The sequence below is a fragment of the Oncorhynchus gorbuscha genome, linkage group LG01 (assembly GCF_021184085.1).
Source record: "Oncorhynchus gorbuscha isolate QuinsamMale2020 ecotype Even-year linkage group LG01, OgorEven_v1.0, whole genome shotgun sequence".
Lineage (NCBI taxonomy): Eukaryota > Metazoa > Chordata > Actinopteri > Salmoniformes > Salmonidae > Oncorhynchus > Oncorhynchus gorbuscha.
The window spans coordinates 85,071,400-85,090,705 of record NC_060173.1 but is presented as its reverse complement, the minus strand read 5'-3'; the positions used below and the strand labels follow the sequence as shown (position 1 = coordinate 85,090,705).

General features: G+C 41.3%; 1 protein-coding gene across 2 annotated transcripts in view; it reads right to left on the bottom strand.

The window, feature by feature from the left end:
- Positions 1 to 148: 148 nt before the first annotated feature.
- LOC124044078 (mediator of RNA polymerase II transcription subunit 14-like) overlaps positions 149 to 19,306 on the bottom strand; it is a 34,574-nt gene continuing 15,416 nt past the window's right edge. Inside the window, exons 19-29 of one of the 2 annotated variants that reach the window (XM_046363482.1) lie at positions 18,018 to 18,170; positions 17,596 to 17,865; positions 17,244 to 17,487; positions 13,248 to 13,370; positions 12,525 to 12,704; positions 11,100 to 11,338; positions 9,180 to 9,359; positions 5,721 to 5,828; positions 3,878 to 4,003; positions 1,226 to 1,415; positions 149 to 1,108 (exon numbers count right to left, since the gene is read on the bottom strand). In XM_046363482.1, the coding sequence (XP_046219438.1) occupies positions 1,035 to 1,108; positions 1,226 to 1,415; positions 3,878 to 4,003; positions 5,721 to 5,828; positions 9,180 to 9,359; positions 11,100 to 11,338; positions 12,525 to 12,704; positions 13,248 to 13,370; positions 17,244 to 17,487; positions 17,596 to 17,865; positions 18,018 to 18,170 (1,887 nt within the window). In that variant the 3' untranslated portion in view covers positions 149 to 1,034. The remainder of the gene's footprint in view (positions 1,109 to 1,225; positions 1,416 to 3,877; positions 4,004 to 5,720; positions 5,829 to 9,179; positions 9,360 to 11,099; positions 11,339 to 12,524; positions 12,705 to 13,247; positions 13,371 to 17,243; positions 17,488 to 17,595; positions 17,866 to 18,017; positions 18,171 to 19,306) is intronic. The other variant, XM_046363489.1, reaches the window with a different exon arrangement.

The following is a 19,306-nucleotide window of genomic DNA, read 5'->3' as shown; positions in this document are numbered from 1 at the left end:
TTGAAGTTTTGAACCTACCTCTATTGAAGACCAGTCTGCTTTCTGGATGATGTCATCGTAAATCGATGATTTCGCAAGGCGAAAGTGGATGTTTTTATTTCGTCTTATTGTGAATCACCAGAGACTGGTCAAAACAGAAATGGACAACTCACGTTTTTGACTGGTTTATTAAATAGTGATCAAAGACAGACAATGGGTCTTCGATTCTTCATTCGGGACTCAAAAGCAGTCATAATAAAATACAGCTGGCTTAAAGTTTGTCACAGTTTAACAGTATTTCAAAGTGACACATTTGAACTAAAAAGGGACTAGGTCTTGACATCAACCAAGGAAAAAGACATTTAAATAGTTTATTAAGAAAGAATACATCCCCAATACCACAACAGTATTGATATCTTGGATTATAAAAAAAGAAAGAATGTGAAGTCTCACACTAGTAAAAGTCTTACTTATCCAACTGGCTTATTATTCTTTTCAATGCTGAAATATACAACAATGTACATATTTAGGTAAACACCCATATTCTTAATATCTGAATCCTTTGAAAAGAAGTGCATCTGGAGAAAGACAAAAATATTTATTTTTGGCTGCATTTACACACAGCCCAATTATTATATATTTTTCACAAATTGGTCTTTTGACCAATCAGATCAGCTCTGAAAATGATCGGATGTGATTGGTCAAAAGACCAATTACTGGAAAAGAACATCAGAATTAGGCAGCCTGTGTAAAAGCAGCCTTTGAAGTTATTTTTATATCAAAAACAAAATACACTCCTTAATTGGAGTCATGTGTTCTATCAAGAATAAACGATCTTCTGCATAATTCTGCTACCTTTTTTCAACAAAAAAAAAAAATCAGTTTTAAGTCAGTTGGCTGAGGCAGAGAGGAGATATGTTGCATTAGGAAATCCAGTGGGCACACTGTCTCCCGTTCACTAGACTCCGGAAAGGAACGTATCCCTGTTCGAGAATGGAACCGCATTGAGTTGGGTTCTGGTTCTCGTTCCATTTCTGACCAGGGAGGTGCGGCTGCTACTGGCGACCACCGGGGGGCAGGTTAAGGTTGACCATGAGCTCGTGAACTGAGGCAAAGATAGTGCACTCACCTAAAAGGAGACAAAAACACATCCAATGTTAGTATAATCCTAACCATTCAAATCTTTCACAGTGCATCTTATTTCCTGTTCATATTCTATTTTTTGTGTATCGATAATCTCACTGACCTTGTCGTGCGGGGTGCAGCTCATTGAATCGCTTGAGGATGTTGGAGACCATGAGCGCTGCAGCCCCAGAGGAGGAGTGTTGTCTCGGGATGTCTGCCTGCTGGGTCAGGCCCGTGGCCATGTCGTATACGATGGGAACAATGATGTTCACCGGCTCCTGGGGCACCGGCAGCCTCTGGGTCAACTGGAGCTGAGGAGAGAACATGGTTAGCTATACTTTACACAACTTTAGTACACTTCACTGGAATTCAATTGTAAAGCATTAAAACAAATATATGGTAACATAAACCCTCTTTTATAAGACTTACAGTACCAGTCAAACATTTGGACACCTACTCATTCAAGGATTTTTCTTTACTTTGACTATTTTCTACATTGTAGAATAATAGTGAAGACATCAAAACTATGAAATAACACATGCAATCATGTAACCAAAAGTGTTAAACAAATCAAAATATTTTATGTGAGTTTTTTCAAATTGGCCACCCATTGCCTTGATGACAGCTCTCAACCAGCTTCATGAGGTAGTCACCTGAAATTTCCTAAAAGACCAAGTCCATTTTATGGCAAGAACAGCTCAAATAAGTAAAGAGAAACGACAGTCCATCATTACTTTAAGACATGAAGGTCAGTCAATGTGGAACATTTCAAGAAGTTTGAAGTTACTTCAAGTGCAGCTGCAAAAACCATCAAGCGCTGTGATGAAACTGCCTCTCGTGAGGACCACCACAGAAAAGACCCAGAGTTACCTCCGTTGCAGAGGATAAGTTCATTAGAGTTACCAGCCTCAGAAATTTCAGCCCAAATAAATGCTTCAGATTTCAAGTAACAGACATCTCAACATCAACTGCTCAAAAGAGACTGCGTGAATCAGGCCTTCATGGTCAAATTGCTGCAAAGAAACCACTACTAAAGGACATCAATAAGAAGAGACTTGCCTGGGCAAGAAACATGAGCACTGGACATTAGACCGGTGGAAATCTATCCTTTGGTCTGAAGAGTTAGGGGTGCTTTGCTGGTGACATGGTCAGTTATTTAGAATTCAAGGCACACTTAACCAGCATGGCTACCACAGCATTCTGCAGCGATACGCCATCCCATCTGGTTTGCGCTTAGTGGGACTATCATGTGTTTTTCAACAGGACAAAGACCCAAAACACACCTCCAGGCTGTGTAAGGCCTATTTGACCAAGGAGAGTGATGAGTGCTGCATCAGATGACCTGGCCTCCACAATCATCCGACCTCAACCCAATTGAGATGTTTTGGGATGAGTTGGACGGCATAGTGAAGGAAAAGCAGCCAACAAGTGCTCAGCATATGTGAGAATTCCTTCAAGACTGTTGGAAAAGAATGCCAAGCGTGTACAACGCTGTCATCAAGGCAAAGAGTGACTACTTTAACCTCTTGCTCCTACCTGACACGCAGGCGTCCCATCTAGACATCTGGAAATGCAAATGCGCTACGCTAAATGCTAATAGTACTAGTTAAAACTCAAACGTTCATTAAAATACACATGCAGGGTATTGAATTAAAGCTACACTCGTTGTGAATCCAGGCAACAAGTCAGATTTTTAAAATGCTTTTCGGCGAAAGCATGAGAAGCTATTATCTGATAGCATGTAACACCCCAAAAGACCCGCAGGGTACGTAAACAAAATAATTAGCATAGTCGTCGCTACACAAACCGCACAAATAAAATAAATAAAATAAAAAAACATTCATTACCTTTGACCATCTTCTTTGTTGGCACTCCTAGATGTCCCATAATCACTATTGGGTCTTTTTTCCGATTAAATCGGTCCATATATAGCCTAGATATCGATCTATGAAGACTGTGTGATAAACTGAAAAAAATAGCGTCTTATAACGTAACGTCATTTTTTTAAATTAAAAAAGTCGACGATAAACTTTCACAAAACACTTCGAAATACTTTTGTAATGCAACTTTAGGTATTAGTAAACGTTAATAAGCGATCACGAGGCGAAGTATATTCTTTAGCTGTCCGTCTGGAAATAATGTCCGGGTAAATCTCAACCAAAATATCCTGTCGGAGACTTGAACAAATGGCTGGTCTCTTCTTCGTTTGACCAAGAAACAAAGCCTAGGCAAATGACAAGACTGTTGACATCGTGTGGAAGCTGTAGGTATTGCAACCTCAGCCCCATTTATTGTGGTTCACCTTAACAATGGGTTGAAGTGGCGGATAGATATATATTTCCATTTTCAGTGATCTGATTTTCCTGCGCTTTTTGATGAAACGCACGTTCTGTTATAGTCACAGCCGTGATTTAACCAGTTTTATAAACGTCTGAGTGTTTTCTATCCACACATACTAATCATATGCATATACTATATTCCTGGCATGAGCAGCAGGGCGCTGAAATGTTGAGCGATTTTTAACAGAATATTCAAAAAAGTAGGGGGTAGGAGTAACAGTTTAAAGAATCTAAAATCTTAAATAGATTTTGATTTGTTGAACACTTTTTGGTTACCACATGATTCCATATGGGTTATTTCATAGTTTTGATGTGTACATTATTATTCAACAATGTAGAAAATAGTCAAAATAAAGAAAAATCCTTGTAGGAGTAGGTGTCCAAACTTGACTGGTACTGTATGTAACAACCCTTGTCAAAAGGTCAGTACTTACGAAAAAGAGCATCTTGGACTTGAGCACCACCGCAATAGTTCCTGGAGGGGCGATGGGAGGGGCACTGGGAGGGATGGTCAGACAGAACTGGACATTCCACTTCAACTGGGTGGCCTGGTCAGGGAACTGAAGAGGAAAGGATGAAGAGAAGTGAGAGAGACCATCACAACCATAACACGACTCGTTTCTGCAAACTAAGCATATGTCGCACGTCACTACTTCACAGAAGCGGCATTTGAACATAAAAATAATTGTGTTTTTTGGCAGAAATGCCTTCTGCAACGTTAACTTTTATTTGCCTTAATAACAAACTTGTGTTTCATCGATAAAGAATAATACAATTGTTAAATTATGAGCCTAGTTGGATTAGCCACGGAAAAAGGCAGGAACCTTCCCGCTAGCCAATTTGTAAATCGCTCTGGATAAGAGCGTCTGCTAAATGACTTAAATGTAAATGATATTGGATGGGCTGGACATGCCGGGAGATGATTGAGAACTACAAAAGTTTGGCTATTTTTCTCAACAACATTGATTCCCTGAATTTAGCAGGTACTATCGACAGATCAGTTGGAAAACGTTATGGGCTACTTTCTGCACACGCCACGGTCATTGTGGATCAGAGTGACTTGGCAATGCTGGCCAACAAGACATAGCTACAAACAAAACACAGTTAGTGTTCCAGTCTGCCGTGAAGCATTCATCCATGTATACAGGTAAGAGTCTATCTACATTTTCAGATTTCAAATTTAGTCAGAAAGTCATTTTTATTGCAAGTTAATAAAAATCCATTTGCATTGCTAGTTATAGCCTAATGTTAGCTAGCTAACATTGAACCTAGTTTGTTAGCTTTAGCTACCTGCAGATTAATACTACAGCGATGACAGTGTTTGTATTCGTAGTAGTATGAGTTGGGATTATGCCAGTTCATTGTTTAGCTAACTACCTAGCTACACGTCTAAACAAAGACTCCACTTTGGATGGATTATTACGTGACCCATTAAAAATTAGCCAGGTGTGTCTGTGGGGTGGTTATAGCATTTCCTCCACATGACCCATCAATTTAGACAAGTGTGTCAGTTAAGCATCATCTAATAAAGATACAAATATTTTATCTGGACACTTTCTGTTTGTGATATTCCTACTATGCAAGTAACCAGTTCACTGTACCATTTAGTTTATTTTATTTTTACAGGGACAGTGCACATTAATCAACGTTTCAGTAAAAGTGCCGGTTTTAGCCAGCCGGCTAATTTTCAACCGCAGTCCCTGGGCAGGTTATTAAAAACAATTACAATATAGACAATAGCACCATAGACATAGCAACATAGGACAAGCAAGACATAGCATACAGACAGAGCAACATAGAACAAAAAGCACCTTCTGTATCCTGTGCATGTGACAAATACTTTTTAAATTATGTATTTATTTTATTTGATATAGCCTGTGTTTACCACACAACCTCACATGTGAATCCTTAAAGAGATGGGTGGGGCTAAGGGTGTGAACCATGCTGAATGGGTGTAGACAAAGAGCCCTCCAGTTGGTGTACCAAAACATTCAAGGGCCATTTTCTCAAAAGCGGGGTTACAAGTTTATCAACTTCAAAGCATGTACCATTTTCTAGTTCCGTGTCTCTACTTTTATCCAATGTAAAAAGCACAATATAAAAATGTTGCTACATAAGATGGAGCCGAGGCGGTCGCTCATATATTTGTCTCTCACACACAGGCAGAAACACAGACAAACATATCGCCTGCCCCTCACATTCATAACGGACACAAAGTTATCTATGGAGCAGCACCACCCACCAAGTGACAACCACAGCCAGAGGTAAAGGCCTCACCAGTTCGAGCTTCATGATGCGCACACAGTCCCTGAGGATGTTGGTGGGGGCCCCAAGCAGCTTGGTGAAGGCATTCAACGTGTTGTACTTGAACGGAGGGCCAGCCACCTGAAGAGAAGATGAGGGAGGATAAAGGGACAAAGTGAGGGAAAGCGAGAGGAAAAGGACATGAAGATGGGAGACTTGACTTTAGTCAAAGCCAGTCACTACACATGTATATTCTTGCACCTTTTCCAGCTTCAGATTCAAATGACCTGCTATGAGGTCAGTTCACCCAGTGTTAATCAGATCCTATTCTGCCAGAGATATGTTGCATTCCAATGCAATGACTCACTTAGTTGTGTGTGTTTGTACAGTGCATTCGGAAAGTATTCAGAACCCTCAACCTTTTCCACATTTTGTTACGTTACAGCCTTATTCTAAAATAGATTAAATAAACACGTTTCCTCATCCATCTACACACTATACCCCATATTTTCATTTAACTAGGCAAGTCAGTTAAGAACAAATTCTTATTTACAATGACTTCCTACCCCGGCCAAACTCGAACCTGGAAGACGCTGGGCCAATTGTGCTCCGCCCTATGGAACTCGCCAATCACAGCCATTTGTGATACAGCCTGGAATCGAACCAGGGTCTGTAGTGGCGCCTCTAGCGCACACAATTGTTACTGCTTTCATGTTACAGGGGCGGCATGGTAGCCTAGTGGTTAGAGCGTTGGACTAGTAATCGGAAGGTTGCAACTTCAAACCCCTGAGCTGACAAGGTACAAAACTGTCTTTCTGCCCCTGAACAGGCAGTTAACCCACTTAGAAAATAAGAATGTGTTCTTAACTGACTTGCCTAGTTATATAAAGGTAATAAAAAAGTTGCTATTTAGACTCCGATCTTTTTTTGCCAAATATAATGACCTCTGTTTTATCTTTGTTTAATTGAAGGAAGTTCTGTGACATCCAGTTTCTCTTACACAAAAGCACTCATTCGTTACTCAGCGCTCATTCCTGTTACTTAATTGTTTTTATTTAAAAAATAAAGATGAAACCACTTATTTTTCAATTATGTTTGGTCCATCATTTAAACAATTGTTTGATAAATCACATGATAGATTTCTGATCAAATTGAGGTTGGGGTCTCCCTTAAAAATAAAAAAATGTCACGTATACTCCCTCTGGTCTCTAGGTCAGCAGACTGCTGATTATTACACACACCTGTCATCATCGTCACGCCCAGCAGCGCTTATTGACACTAACCTGGACTCCTTCACCTCTGTGATTATGCCACTCCCTTCCTTCCTTCCCCAGGCGTTATTGTTTCTGTTTCAGTTTCCTGTCTGTGTTGTTCATGTTTCTTGTTTTGTATTAAGTTTAATTTATTAATTAAATATTCACTCCCTTGCTTCCAGACTCTCAGCGCACATCATTAGCATAAAAAAAACCTACATTTAGCCTGCATAAGTTTTGACTTTTTAGCTACAGATATATTTTTTGAAAATGAAACCAATAATTTATTTATGGAAAAACAAAAACAAGTTGGCATGCCTTTTAGTTGATATTTAAACAGTTATACTTTTGGTAACAGGACTGAGAAAAATGCAACCATCTTCCATTTAGAAAACTTGTAAAAAAAATAATAATATATATATATTTTTTTAATTGCCCGAGATTGACCATTACACATTTTGAATAGTTAAACATGTGTGTTATTAGATAATTCTTTGTCTTTTTTCAGCACTAAGTTTCATTGTGAAAAGTTACATGCAAGTGGCACCGATTCGGCAGAATGGCCCACATATAGAAGAAATGTTACATAACTCTCAATATGATGTTCACTATGTTTATTTTATATTGTCTTTAGTAGTGAGCAGAGAATTATGGATAATGTGTAAAACATTCACCATCAAGGCCACCATCAGTATATTTCTAATGTATTGACTTTAGAGCTGGAGCAAGGAAATGTGGTATACATGAGTCTCCCCTCAGGCAGGATGCGTTTCCTGCTCTTCCCAATGTAAAGTCCACATGGTTCTAACCAATAAATAAGCCTCACAATTCTCTGTTAAGGAATAGCAGTTCTTACAACAAATACTGAAAGGTGTTACTTCTTAGCAAATTGGTTATTGAATAAGGGTGTGTGCGTGTGTATGTATACGGTCATTCCCATGTAAAAGGACCCATGAGCACCAACGTGACATTTATAGGAGCATATGAAATGTAGTGTCAAATGAAAGCTAAGAGTCTATATTTTCGCAAAATATATATGTTTTTCCCAGCCATTTTCCATCTTAAAAATCCATGTTTGATATCTGGGCACAAAGATGGAAAAGGGGTCTTAAACAACATCTACTAGAAAAAGTCTTAAGGTATTAGAAATAATGTTGAAGTAAAGGCCCCTGCCAACTAATATTAACATTTATATTTAGTTTTGTGGAAATAATTCTGTTTTCTGTAAGTTTAAGAAATATAGCCTAGTATATTGTCATTATGTTACCAAAAACCCACATATCTTTAATATATGTTCTCATTTCTCTCCCTCATGAGGGAGGAATCTGAAAGTTAACAGAAGTAACAAATAAAAGGTAGACCTACCAATTAATTGTTTCTATTGTTAACAATTTTGTTTATGAATTATTAAGTGACTAAAACTTGTCACTTTCCCACAATGGGAAATCATAGTAGTCACATACCACAGTTGCAGTAGAGCACAGTACAGCAGAGGTAATGTAATATACTTTACTCTAATGGACTGTACAATACTCCATTTTTATATATATATTTTTTTTTACTGTACTCTACATTTCTGAACTGTACTGTACTCTGCTGTATTTTGATATCCAAACTTGTGAAACATAGATGTCTTTGATTGGTACAGATTTGGTCCATTCTTGACCAACCAGATTTGGTCTTGTTTGGGGGTGGAGCTCATTAGAATAATATGCAATTGAGGATATTCTACTTTCTACCTTTGTGTACTTATTCAGAATACATCACCATGAAGAGAATGACATTCATAATTATGCATTTCTGTATAGTACAGATCAAGGACAATTGTCATTATGTTACCGGGTGTTGATCCACTTCACTTACCAACTCATGGTGTATATTTCTGCAGTCATCTTTGAATCTTAATTCGGAGTAGTTTTTCTGATTAGTATATTTTGGAAAACGTAGTCACAAAAAACTGAGGAAGATTTTAAAGTAAATCTCTTACTAAAGTTTGCACTGTTCCTCAACAAAAACGTGTTTTAGTAAAAATGTATATTGTTAAAAGTAGACTTCTGTATATAGGAGTATGGCTTGTTAAATTTTGCAATCAATGATTGTTGTTTGGCATACATTTTAAAGTGAAGTAGTGAGTCTCAACCTCCCTCTTTTACCGTGGAATTGCCCAACAATAATAATAATACATGGTTTTTAAATAGCAATCTTAAAAGGACCCAAAGATGCTAGTCACTAGTCTTACCCGGGTCTCGAAGAACTTCTCCAAGACCTGTAGCTCCTCCTGTGACCAGGGCCCGGCGTTCTCGGGGGTGACTTTGAGCTGCAAGGTCTGGTAGGTCTTTGGGTTGAGCGCCACGCGACACTTCAACACCTCTGTCTTGAACATGATCACACCCGGCTCATTAGAGTTCACGATGGACAGCTGAAAAGAGAGAGGGGGAGAGGAGAGAAAAGATGATTATAACAGAAAAAAAGACAAAAAAACTAAAGATAAATACAAGGGAGAGTTTAGTTCCATAAAGTAACAATGTGGAACAATCTACAAAGAGGTATGGACTTTTTCAGAAGGTCAAATTATAATGGAGTAGGATATTAGCCTCCATCTACTGAGACTTGGGTTGCATATTTTCCCTGTATTATCAAATGTTCCATCCCGATAATAAATCACTTTTGTGATTTATCACTTTCAGTTCATCCACACAGATCTCGACAAACCATTTCTGTATGGACCTCGCTTTGTGCACAGGGGCGTTGTCATGCTGAAACAGGAAAGGCCCTTCCCCAAACTGTTGCCACAGTTGGAAGCACGGAATTGTCTAGAATGTCATTGTATGCTGTAGCGTTAAGATTTCCCTTCACTGGAACTAAGGGGCCTAGCTCGAACCATGAAAAACAGCTCCAGACCATTATTTTTCCTCCACCAAACTTTACCGTTGGCGCTATGCAGTCGGGAAGGTAGCGTACTCCTGGTATCCGGCAAACCTAGATTTGTCCGTTAGACTGCCTGATGGTGAAGTGCGATTCATCACTCCAGAGAACGCATTTCCACTGCTCCAGAATCCAATGGTGGCAAGCTTTACACCACTCCAGCCGGTGTGGTTGACCCACGGGTGTGGTTGAAATAGCCGAATCCACTCATTTGAAGGGGTGTCCACACACACATATATATATATAGTGTATACCTTTAATAATATTTCTTCTGATGTTATTAGCCTACCTCCCCTTTCTCGCTCTCTATTGTTGAGAGAGAGAGAGAGAGCACTGACTTAAAGCAACAATATTCCAGTGATAGGCTGTTTTAAAACTCTGCTGCTGCAATAAAAAAGATTTACAAATTTAAAAAAATAAGGTGACCCCGAAAGCCAGATTGAGATGGGTAAATTAGACATGCCTTCGGTCTTTATATTACTGTAGCATAGACTTTTACAAGAAAGAAAAAAAAGTTACCATGAGATAGGTCTACATGCATTGTGAGCTGCCTGTCCCAACCTGAGCGGTGATGATTCATCATGCAGAGGCTGTAGAGAAGCCAGATTTACACATCGCATATCATTTAACAGTGAGACTTCACACCGGTTTCTCTGATTTATTTATCCCAGGAAAAGGGAGTTGTATTGGACGGTAAATCTCGGTAAATGGGTTCCCGCCATAAAACCCTAAACCATTCAATCTCAACTCAGACTGCTTGGGTTGAGGGTTTGAGAGATCCAAGGTTGGATAAAAGCTTTGGAATAAGGGACAGCCCTGCTGAGAGCCTCTACAGAGGAATATGACAGAGATGAATTTGAACTGGATGAGAGAGATAGCTGGTTAAGCTGAAGAGATGGGGTATGAACAAACATTTGATTACAAAGGTAACACTCACGTTAACCTCCAACTGGATGAGATGAAGAGAGACAGAGAAATGGAAGGATGAAAAGGAGAAGTGTGAGGAAAGCCAGAAATATCTTCAAAACAAAAACCAGAGTGAGGAAGAGATAGACAGAGAGACACACACACACACACACACACACACACACACACACACACACACACACACACACACACACACACACACACACACACAGACACACACACACACACACACACACACACACACACAGAACAAGACAGACAGATGGACTAAACCAAGATGAGTCAACCGCAGATCTCCACCACTCACGTTGGGTTCTAGTTGGATGATCCTCTGCAGGTGGCGTCTCATGATGACCGAGCCCAGGAAGCGCTCCAGCGGCGAGCAGAGGTAACTTCCTGCCAGGCCCGGCACCAGGCAGGGTGTGGGCGAGGGCAGCAGCAACACGTGCAAGGCATTATGGCTGAGGATGGTGGGGATGGAGGCAGCCCAGGAACGCTGAGGTAGCTTACGGGGCGGGGGCATACTGCTGGGTATGGCCCCGGAACCTGGAGAGAGGAGCGGACAGTACCGTTACCCTAGGGAATGGTGAGACTGAACACGTCCTTAAAGATGATTCTTTTTTATTATACATTCGTGCAACGGTCTTAAAATCTCACTAGGGTAGGGGGCACTATTTTCCCCTCCGGATGAAAAGCATGCCCAAAGTAAACTGCTACTCAGGCCTAGAAGCTATGATATGCATATAATTAGTTTAATTAACATAGAATTCTAAAACTGTTCAAATAATGTCTGTGAGTATAACAGAACTGAAATGGCAGGTGCAAACCTGAGGAAAATCCATCCAGGAAGTTTAATTATTTTGAAATGGCTGTTTTTCCAATGAATGCCTATCCACCATTTAAAGGGATAGGACCCAGATTCCATTTCATGTGGCTTCCACTAGTTGTGAACAGTCTTTAGACATTGTTTCAGGCTTTTATTCTGAAAAATGAGGGAGAATGACAACTTTGAGCCAGTGGATAGTGGGATGTCCCCAGAGCTGTTTCCTGCGCCCGACCAAGAGGGCGCCTTTCTTGTTTTTCTTTTATATTGACGACGCTATTGTCCGGTTTAAATATGATCGATTATTTATTAATAAACATTGTTTGACGATGTTTCTACAAACGTTACGGATCCTATTTGGAATTTGTCTGCCTCTTGTGACGCATTTGAGCCATTGGATTGCTGAACAAAACGCACCAACAAAATTGAGGTTTTTGGATAAAAAGAGGGACTTTATCAAACAAAACAAACATTTATTGTGTAACTGTGAGTCTTGTGAGTGCAACCATACGAAGATCAAAGGTAAGTGATTAATTGTATTGCTATTTTCGACTTTCGTGACAAATCTACTTGGCTGGTATCTGTATGTAATGTTTTGTGTGCTGAGTGCTGTCCTCAGATAATCACATGGTTTGCTTTCGCGTAAAGCCTTTTTGAAATCTGACACAGCAGCTGGATTAACAACAAGGTAAGCTTTATTTTGATGTATTACACTTGTGATTTCATGAAAGTTAAATATTTATAGTAATTTAATTCAACTTGGCGCTCTGCAATTTCTATGGATGTTGACCACGTGGGACGCTACCGTCCCACACCCCCTAGAGGTTAACATCCCTTCAATCTTTGTAAAAACATTCGATTTTCAGTGGAGTGGATTGTCAGTCAGTCAAGTGTTTATGTGATACTCACTCGAGCCAGTGCGTGGGGAGTGTGAGGCGTCGGGGATGGGTGAGTGGAGTGAAGGGTTTCCAGGGGACATGCCATGGATACGAGCCCCAGGAGATGGCCCTGATACCTGGGGAGAGCCTGGCCACTGGCCCCTCTGGCTGGGAGACACCATGGCATAAGGGGAGCTGGGGTCCAGAGCACCTGGGAAACAGACACGTAGCCAGACGCACACCATCAACATCAGTAGCGTCCACTGATATCATCATTCTTATCATCTTTATCATTCATTGTCATGAACCCATTACAGTGTACTCAGACAATCACAGACGACATTTTTTTATTCTCTCAAACGCTCACTGATTGACAGAACTTTCTCTCTCCCATTAACTCTAAAAACTCTCCACAGTTAAACCACCAACGTGACCCACTGCCCAGTCAACATGGGGTTCTCAACCACTTCAAAATGGACTAAACAGGTGTCAGAACTATCAGAGAGACCGGTGAGCAACATCCCAGGGACAAGTCCCGGTCCATGGGCTGGGAGATTGGTTTACAGCCCTGCCCAGTCCCATCCTCAGCCTACCCAGAGACAGCGTTTTCTCAACCTGCACCAGGGTCTGGCTATGGTTATATTCCATGGAGGACCCATCCATTCAGCCCCCTCTACCCCAGTCCAGCCTCATCCTTACTATCCTCTAACCCAAGCCCGGTCTGCCCCTGTGGTCAGTGCGTTGCGCCACTTACCATGCGGGCTGGCAAAGCTGGTTGGGCCCATAGCTATGCCAAGAGAGGAGGGAGAAGGGGTGGGCCCAAAGGGAGAGGGAGCCCTCAATGCTCCGCTAGGGGAGCCCGACGCATGGATGGTCCCTGCGCACACACACACACCACACCGACCAATAAGGCTCGTCAGACACGAGCCAATAGGATCAGCTCACACACACTCGCATACCAGGATTTCCGTTAGCCGGCAATTGCCGGCTTTTGCCACCCCCCCAGTTTTTAAAAACTGTTGCCGGCCAAAATCACCAATTACAAAATTATTATTTTTATTCATTGATGGAATTACAAGTCGATGTAAATACATTTGACAGTTATGCTTGCTGGTCTATAGGTTAATGTTCATAATTTAGTGGCATTAAATTGGACTGTGCATTTGTGTTAGTCATCATGTATCTTATTATGCAAATACCAACACAACTAATCACATGTGCACAGCATACAGAGCCTATTTTGAGGGAGATTTCTCCTGTAGCTCCTCAGCTGGTTGCTGCTGGAGTAAAACATGTGCTTTAATAAACCCATTCATTGCGCAACAATTCTAAATGTAATTGAGTTTTAAAAACAGTTTTGGTGCACGATTAAAAATAGCTACTATTTTGTATTTCTCAACTGGTAATTGAAGCGCGACTCCCATTCACCATTCAAGTGCAGGCAACATGCTATCAGCGCATCACCCACCACTTCACAAAATGAGCTGGAGGCCGTATGAATTTTGAAAACATACTTAATCGTTTACAACCCGAATAGCAATTATTTTATAAAGACTTCATAGCCGGTGCGTGAGTTTCAAGTTCGGTGAAGCCTAGAAATTCATCCTACCATTTCAATCTATGATTATCATATGAGCATTTTCATGGAACTGTTAATTAAATACAAGTTTAAATTTCTCAAAATCATTGTCAGGTGGTTAATCATAAAAATCTGAATTAAATGATAAAAATCTCAAAGTTAAAAGTAAACTAAAGGGAGATCACCATCCCCTGCCATACGGACACATTGATACAACGTGATCCATTAGCGACGAAAGAAATGAGCACATGGAACTCAGAGCCTATAGGCCAATGCAGCACTAGGCCCATTGCTCTAGGCCCATTGCTCTAGGCCCATTGCTCTAGGCCCATTGCTCTAGGCCCATTGCTCTAGGCCCATTGCTCTAGGCCCATTGCTCTAGGCCCATTGCTCTAGGCCCATTGCTCTAGGCCCATTGCTCTAGGCCCATTGCTCTAGGCCCATTGCTCATTCACACCGGAGATTGCTGTACTGATTTTTCAAATAGCTTACTGTGTGGAACTATAGTTAATAAATTATCATGTGCAATGGATGTAAAAAATAAAGTTTTAAAAAGTAAAAACACTCCTACATTTCTGCGTAGTAGGCCAGGTACTTCTGTGTGCTCAGTGGCGCGCGCTCCCTCAACATTACACAGACATAGAAACCAACACATGCTAATTGCGCACAAGGGCAAACAATTCACACAATGAATGCCCAAGAATTGTCGGGAGACAGCTGAGCGAGAGAGAGAGAGAGACTAGGCTATATCTTGGCCACACACCTCTCTCCTTGTCTCAACATTTTTAAATTATACTCAATAATTTACTCAGATACATATTTTAGATGCTTTTCACTGACAGACGCAAGTCAATAATCAACAAGGCCTACTGCTATGCGCGCTGCCCAAATTGCGGGCTTCCCAAATAGGCATAAGACTACAAGCTAATGATCCTTGATTCCTCTGTGGCTAAGTCATGCTTTCTGGTGAAGTATTTTGAATTATTTTATTTATTTCTGTATAGACAGGAGTAATTATATAATTTTGGTAAATATATTTTGGTAAATCCTAATCATATTAGCAACCCATCCTAGTTGTTGCAGCTTTAGATCCCCCTTAAGTGTCTAAAATATATTTTCATCTCAGTCACATATGGAACCGCTATCAGGGGCACTGTTTAGAATGGTGCTTTCCCAGGAACACTGCTTAGAATGGTGCTTTCCCAGGGACACTGCTTAGAATGGTGCTTTCCCAGGGACACTGTTTAGAATGGCGCTTTCCCAGGGACACTGTTTAGAATCCCAGGGACACTGCTTAGAATTCCCAGGGACACTGCTTAGAATGGCGTTTTCCCAGGGACACTGCTTAGAATGGCGTTTTCCCAGGGACACTGCTTAGAATGGCGTTTTCCCAGGGACACTGCTTAGAATGGCGTTTTCCCAGGGACACTGCTTAGAATGGCGCTTTCCCAGGGACACTGCGTAGAATGGCGTTTTCCCAGGGACACTGCTTAGAATGGTGTTTTCCCAGGGAAACTGCTTAGAATGGTGTTCCCGCGAATTACATTTTGGCAAATGTTTGAAAATTAAGTTTAATTGGCTGCTTCATTACATGTTCTGTTAATAATTTACTCTTAGATGTAAAGTCCCCTGTTTAGGAGACCGGCCTGGTACCGGTACCTACCGAACATTTTTGCTTATAAATCGATCTGTGAACACCATAGATCGAAATGGCTTGCATTGAGTGATAGCCCTGGTTCCCACGGAACAGTAGTATATTTGTGTAACATAGAATGTTACATCTGAAACAACTGGGATGTCCCTTTTACCATTTCTTTCGCTCTTCCGACTATCCATCAACTCCTGGCTGAACCCTGCATCACAGCTGTTACGTTCATGTTTTAAGTATCCCTATATTTCTGTCATTACGGGGCTATCACTCTGTCAAGAGTGCGCCTGCGCAGGAGGTTTGGTTGTTGATGGACCTAGCCTTGAGTGGAATGGCTACCTTGTGTGTTCATACAGTATAGTAAATTTTGTTCAATTGTAACCTTCTCGTTGTGTCATTTCGTAAGCCACTTACAAAGCACATGCCTGCAATCATTACATCGTAGCAGGAGAGAGTGGTTTCATCTCCTTAATATATTCAGACATCAATTTATAGCAATTAATATAAAATAATTTATTTATTATTATTTATTTTTTTAAACACTCATTGACGGATAAGATTAATGAGATGAAAGGAGAGTTCCTAACGAGTTCAAGAAGCCAAGCTAGAGCTCTGTGAGACATTCACAGCGATGGGGGCAGAGGTTTGGCTCAAGCGAGACCTTAGGCAAATACGCACACTAAACATACAAATGCATATTTTGCAGTTATAAGGAAGGTGAATTCTTATAGCTAGTAATTTTACAATTTGATTATACTATATTTAGAAAGTATAAGTAATTTATTAAGTATTATTAAGTATTATTCATCGTTTTTTTATAGGAAGAACATCATAAAATATTTAATATTGTCATAATATTCGTACTGTGTACTTGCAGTTGTATCCTCAAATGTAATTACACCTCAGCAATTTATAACTATTTTCACCAGAAAGGTGAGATTTGAACCTTTCTTATAGTATGCAGCATTACTAGTTATTGTTGATGATAAATAATTACTTTTGGAGATCACATAGATTACATTTAGTTTGTTTTAAAATGAATTACCTCATTCTAAATGTGATTTCACTCGTTCTGAGCCCCGTGGGTAGCCGCCCTAGCGGGCAATGCACCCAGAAAGAAAAAACGTTTTATGGCCGGTAAATTAAAATCTTGTCTGGCGCCACGTTTTCCCACCAGAAACCCTGTCACATACATTCACTCACACGCAAACACAGGCTGAAGCTGGGCAGCGGCTCTAGGGCTGAGATGGGTGAGCAGGACTGGGTGCACATGCTTTCTCCCTTCTGGACTCAACTTTCGCACACACACACAGTTTGCCAACTTTCGCACACACACAGTTTGCCATGTGCATGACAGCAGTGGCAGGATGAACACACACACAAAGAGAGTGATATCACTTAGCGGGTGGATGATGGGTGAGGAGAGGACCAGATAGCATTTGGTCTCTTTCCTCTGCTCCATAGTGGGCTGCCAAGCACAAGTGGCACAAAGAGGGAACACACAGGACACACATCCCTCTCACCTGGGGACTGTGTGGGCATCATGGATGGCGAGGGTGCCACGTTGGGATGGTAAGGGGTGGGCGGGGAGGTGAGGGGAGGGTACACCCCCCCAGGACCCCCTCTCATTGTCTGCTGCTGGGCCTGAAATTGGCTCATGAGGGTGTCCATTATGTCACCGCCCACGGGCGAGGGCGGGTTGTCGTCTTCGTTGACAGAGCGTCGCCGAGCATCCTGGTTACTGTCAACAAACATGTTGAGGAACGTCTGGTAGAGAGAGAGAATCATTGAGGGGAACTAGACAACAGAATCTAGGCACTTTCAAATTCCTGATACAATCACACAAACCCACCCAAGCCCTCTCCTCCCTTGTACCTTGAGTCCCGGGGCAGGGTAAAAGCCCTCTACGATCTTGGTGTTGTCGAAGAGGCTGTAGGCCCCGTCTCGTATGGCCACCACCCCACGGCTGCGGCAGTAGATGTCGATGCAGTACATGTTGCGGAAGGCCAAGCGGATGTGTGTGGGTGACTGGGGTAGGATGGAGAAACACTGGTAGGCTGTGTTGGTGCGCTGCGTTAGCCCCAGCATGGGCACTGTGGGCAGCTTGTTGATGGCATTCAGAGGGGCCTGGGTGTCCGACAGCACCTTGGGGGGAGGGAAGTTAGACAATGAATACAAAATAAATGTAATCGAATGTGCCACTTTGGTGGAGGGTTCCAGTGTATGTAAGAGTATGTGCGTGTTCTGCCCCTGCATAGTTAGGTTCAAGCCCAGGTATGCGTGTATGCGTGCAGTACCTGTAGTAGCTGGACCACAGTAGGGGTCTTGTTGAACATCTCCTGCAGTTGATGCAGTATAATGTTGTGACAGTTACTACAGCCCGAGTTGGGTCCTACTGTCCCCAGAGAGAGATGAAACCTCTGGGTGCTACTGTTCCACTGGATGGTCACCTAGAGGGGAACGAGAGGCGGCAGAGAGAGTCTTAATCAATCACATATATTTATATAGTACGTTTTACAAACAGTAAGGAAACATGCAAGGCAGGGATTGACACTAAGCTCTCAAAGGCACTTGTAAATCAATATGTCATGTTTTTCTTGCGCAATTGTCATGGTCACTCGCCCCCAAAAAATTGAACGGTCTGTTAGACAGACAAATGGTAAAATGTCAAGTACCTCTGTGGTAGATTGAACTGCATCGCTCCTTAGCAGTCATATGAAGGACCATATCTGAATTATATGTACATTTTTTAAATGGTATCGTTTAAACTATGAATTTTTGTTGTTTAAATGTTGCCCTTAGGAAAAAATATTGCAGTCAGAGCACATTGCAAATACTGCGTCCCAACATTTTTTTTACTGCAGTAATTTCAGTTATTCCGCAATTACTGGATCCGAAATACCACAGGTCGACAGTAGTTACTTTTTTTTGTCAGCCTAAGATTTTTTATTACATTTGTCACATCGCTAGTTATACATATGAAAGGAAGTAATAATCACAGAAAACAGTAACTTGGGGGCACGAAAGGTACTTTTTGGGGAACCAGCCATGTCTGGGGATAACAAAGATGACATTTTATTTTTGACGAACTCTCCTTTTTAATGATGAGGCGGCAAGGGAGTAGCATTTTCCACAAGCCTTTTTCTCATGGCAAATTAATGAAACAGTTAACAATGGCTACACTATGGGACAACTAAATCAGATGTTTCAGCCTATCTTCTCTGTCTAATCTGAAAAACACTTAGGACTACTTGAGTTGTGAGAATTTTCTAAATGGACTGCAAGCACAATTTGGCCCGCAAATCGCACTACTGAAACAGGTGTAAAATTGGCTTAATATTTGTAGTTGGCAGTCCGTTAGGGAGGACATATTCATTACTCCAATTCTGTTGTAAAACGTTTCACATACAGAATGAAACGTTCTGTTTGCGTCCGTTTGGTTCTAATGAATAATAATAATAATAATAATAAATGCCATTTAGCAGACGCTTTTATCCAAAGCGACTTACAGTCATGTGTGCATACATTCTACGTATGGGTGGTCCCAGGAATCGAACCCACTACCCTGGTTACAAGCGCCATGCTC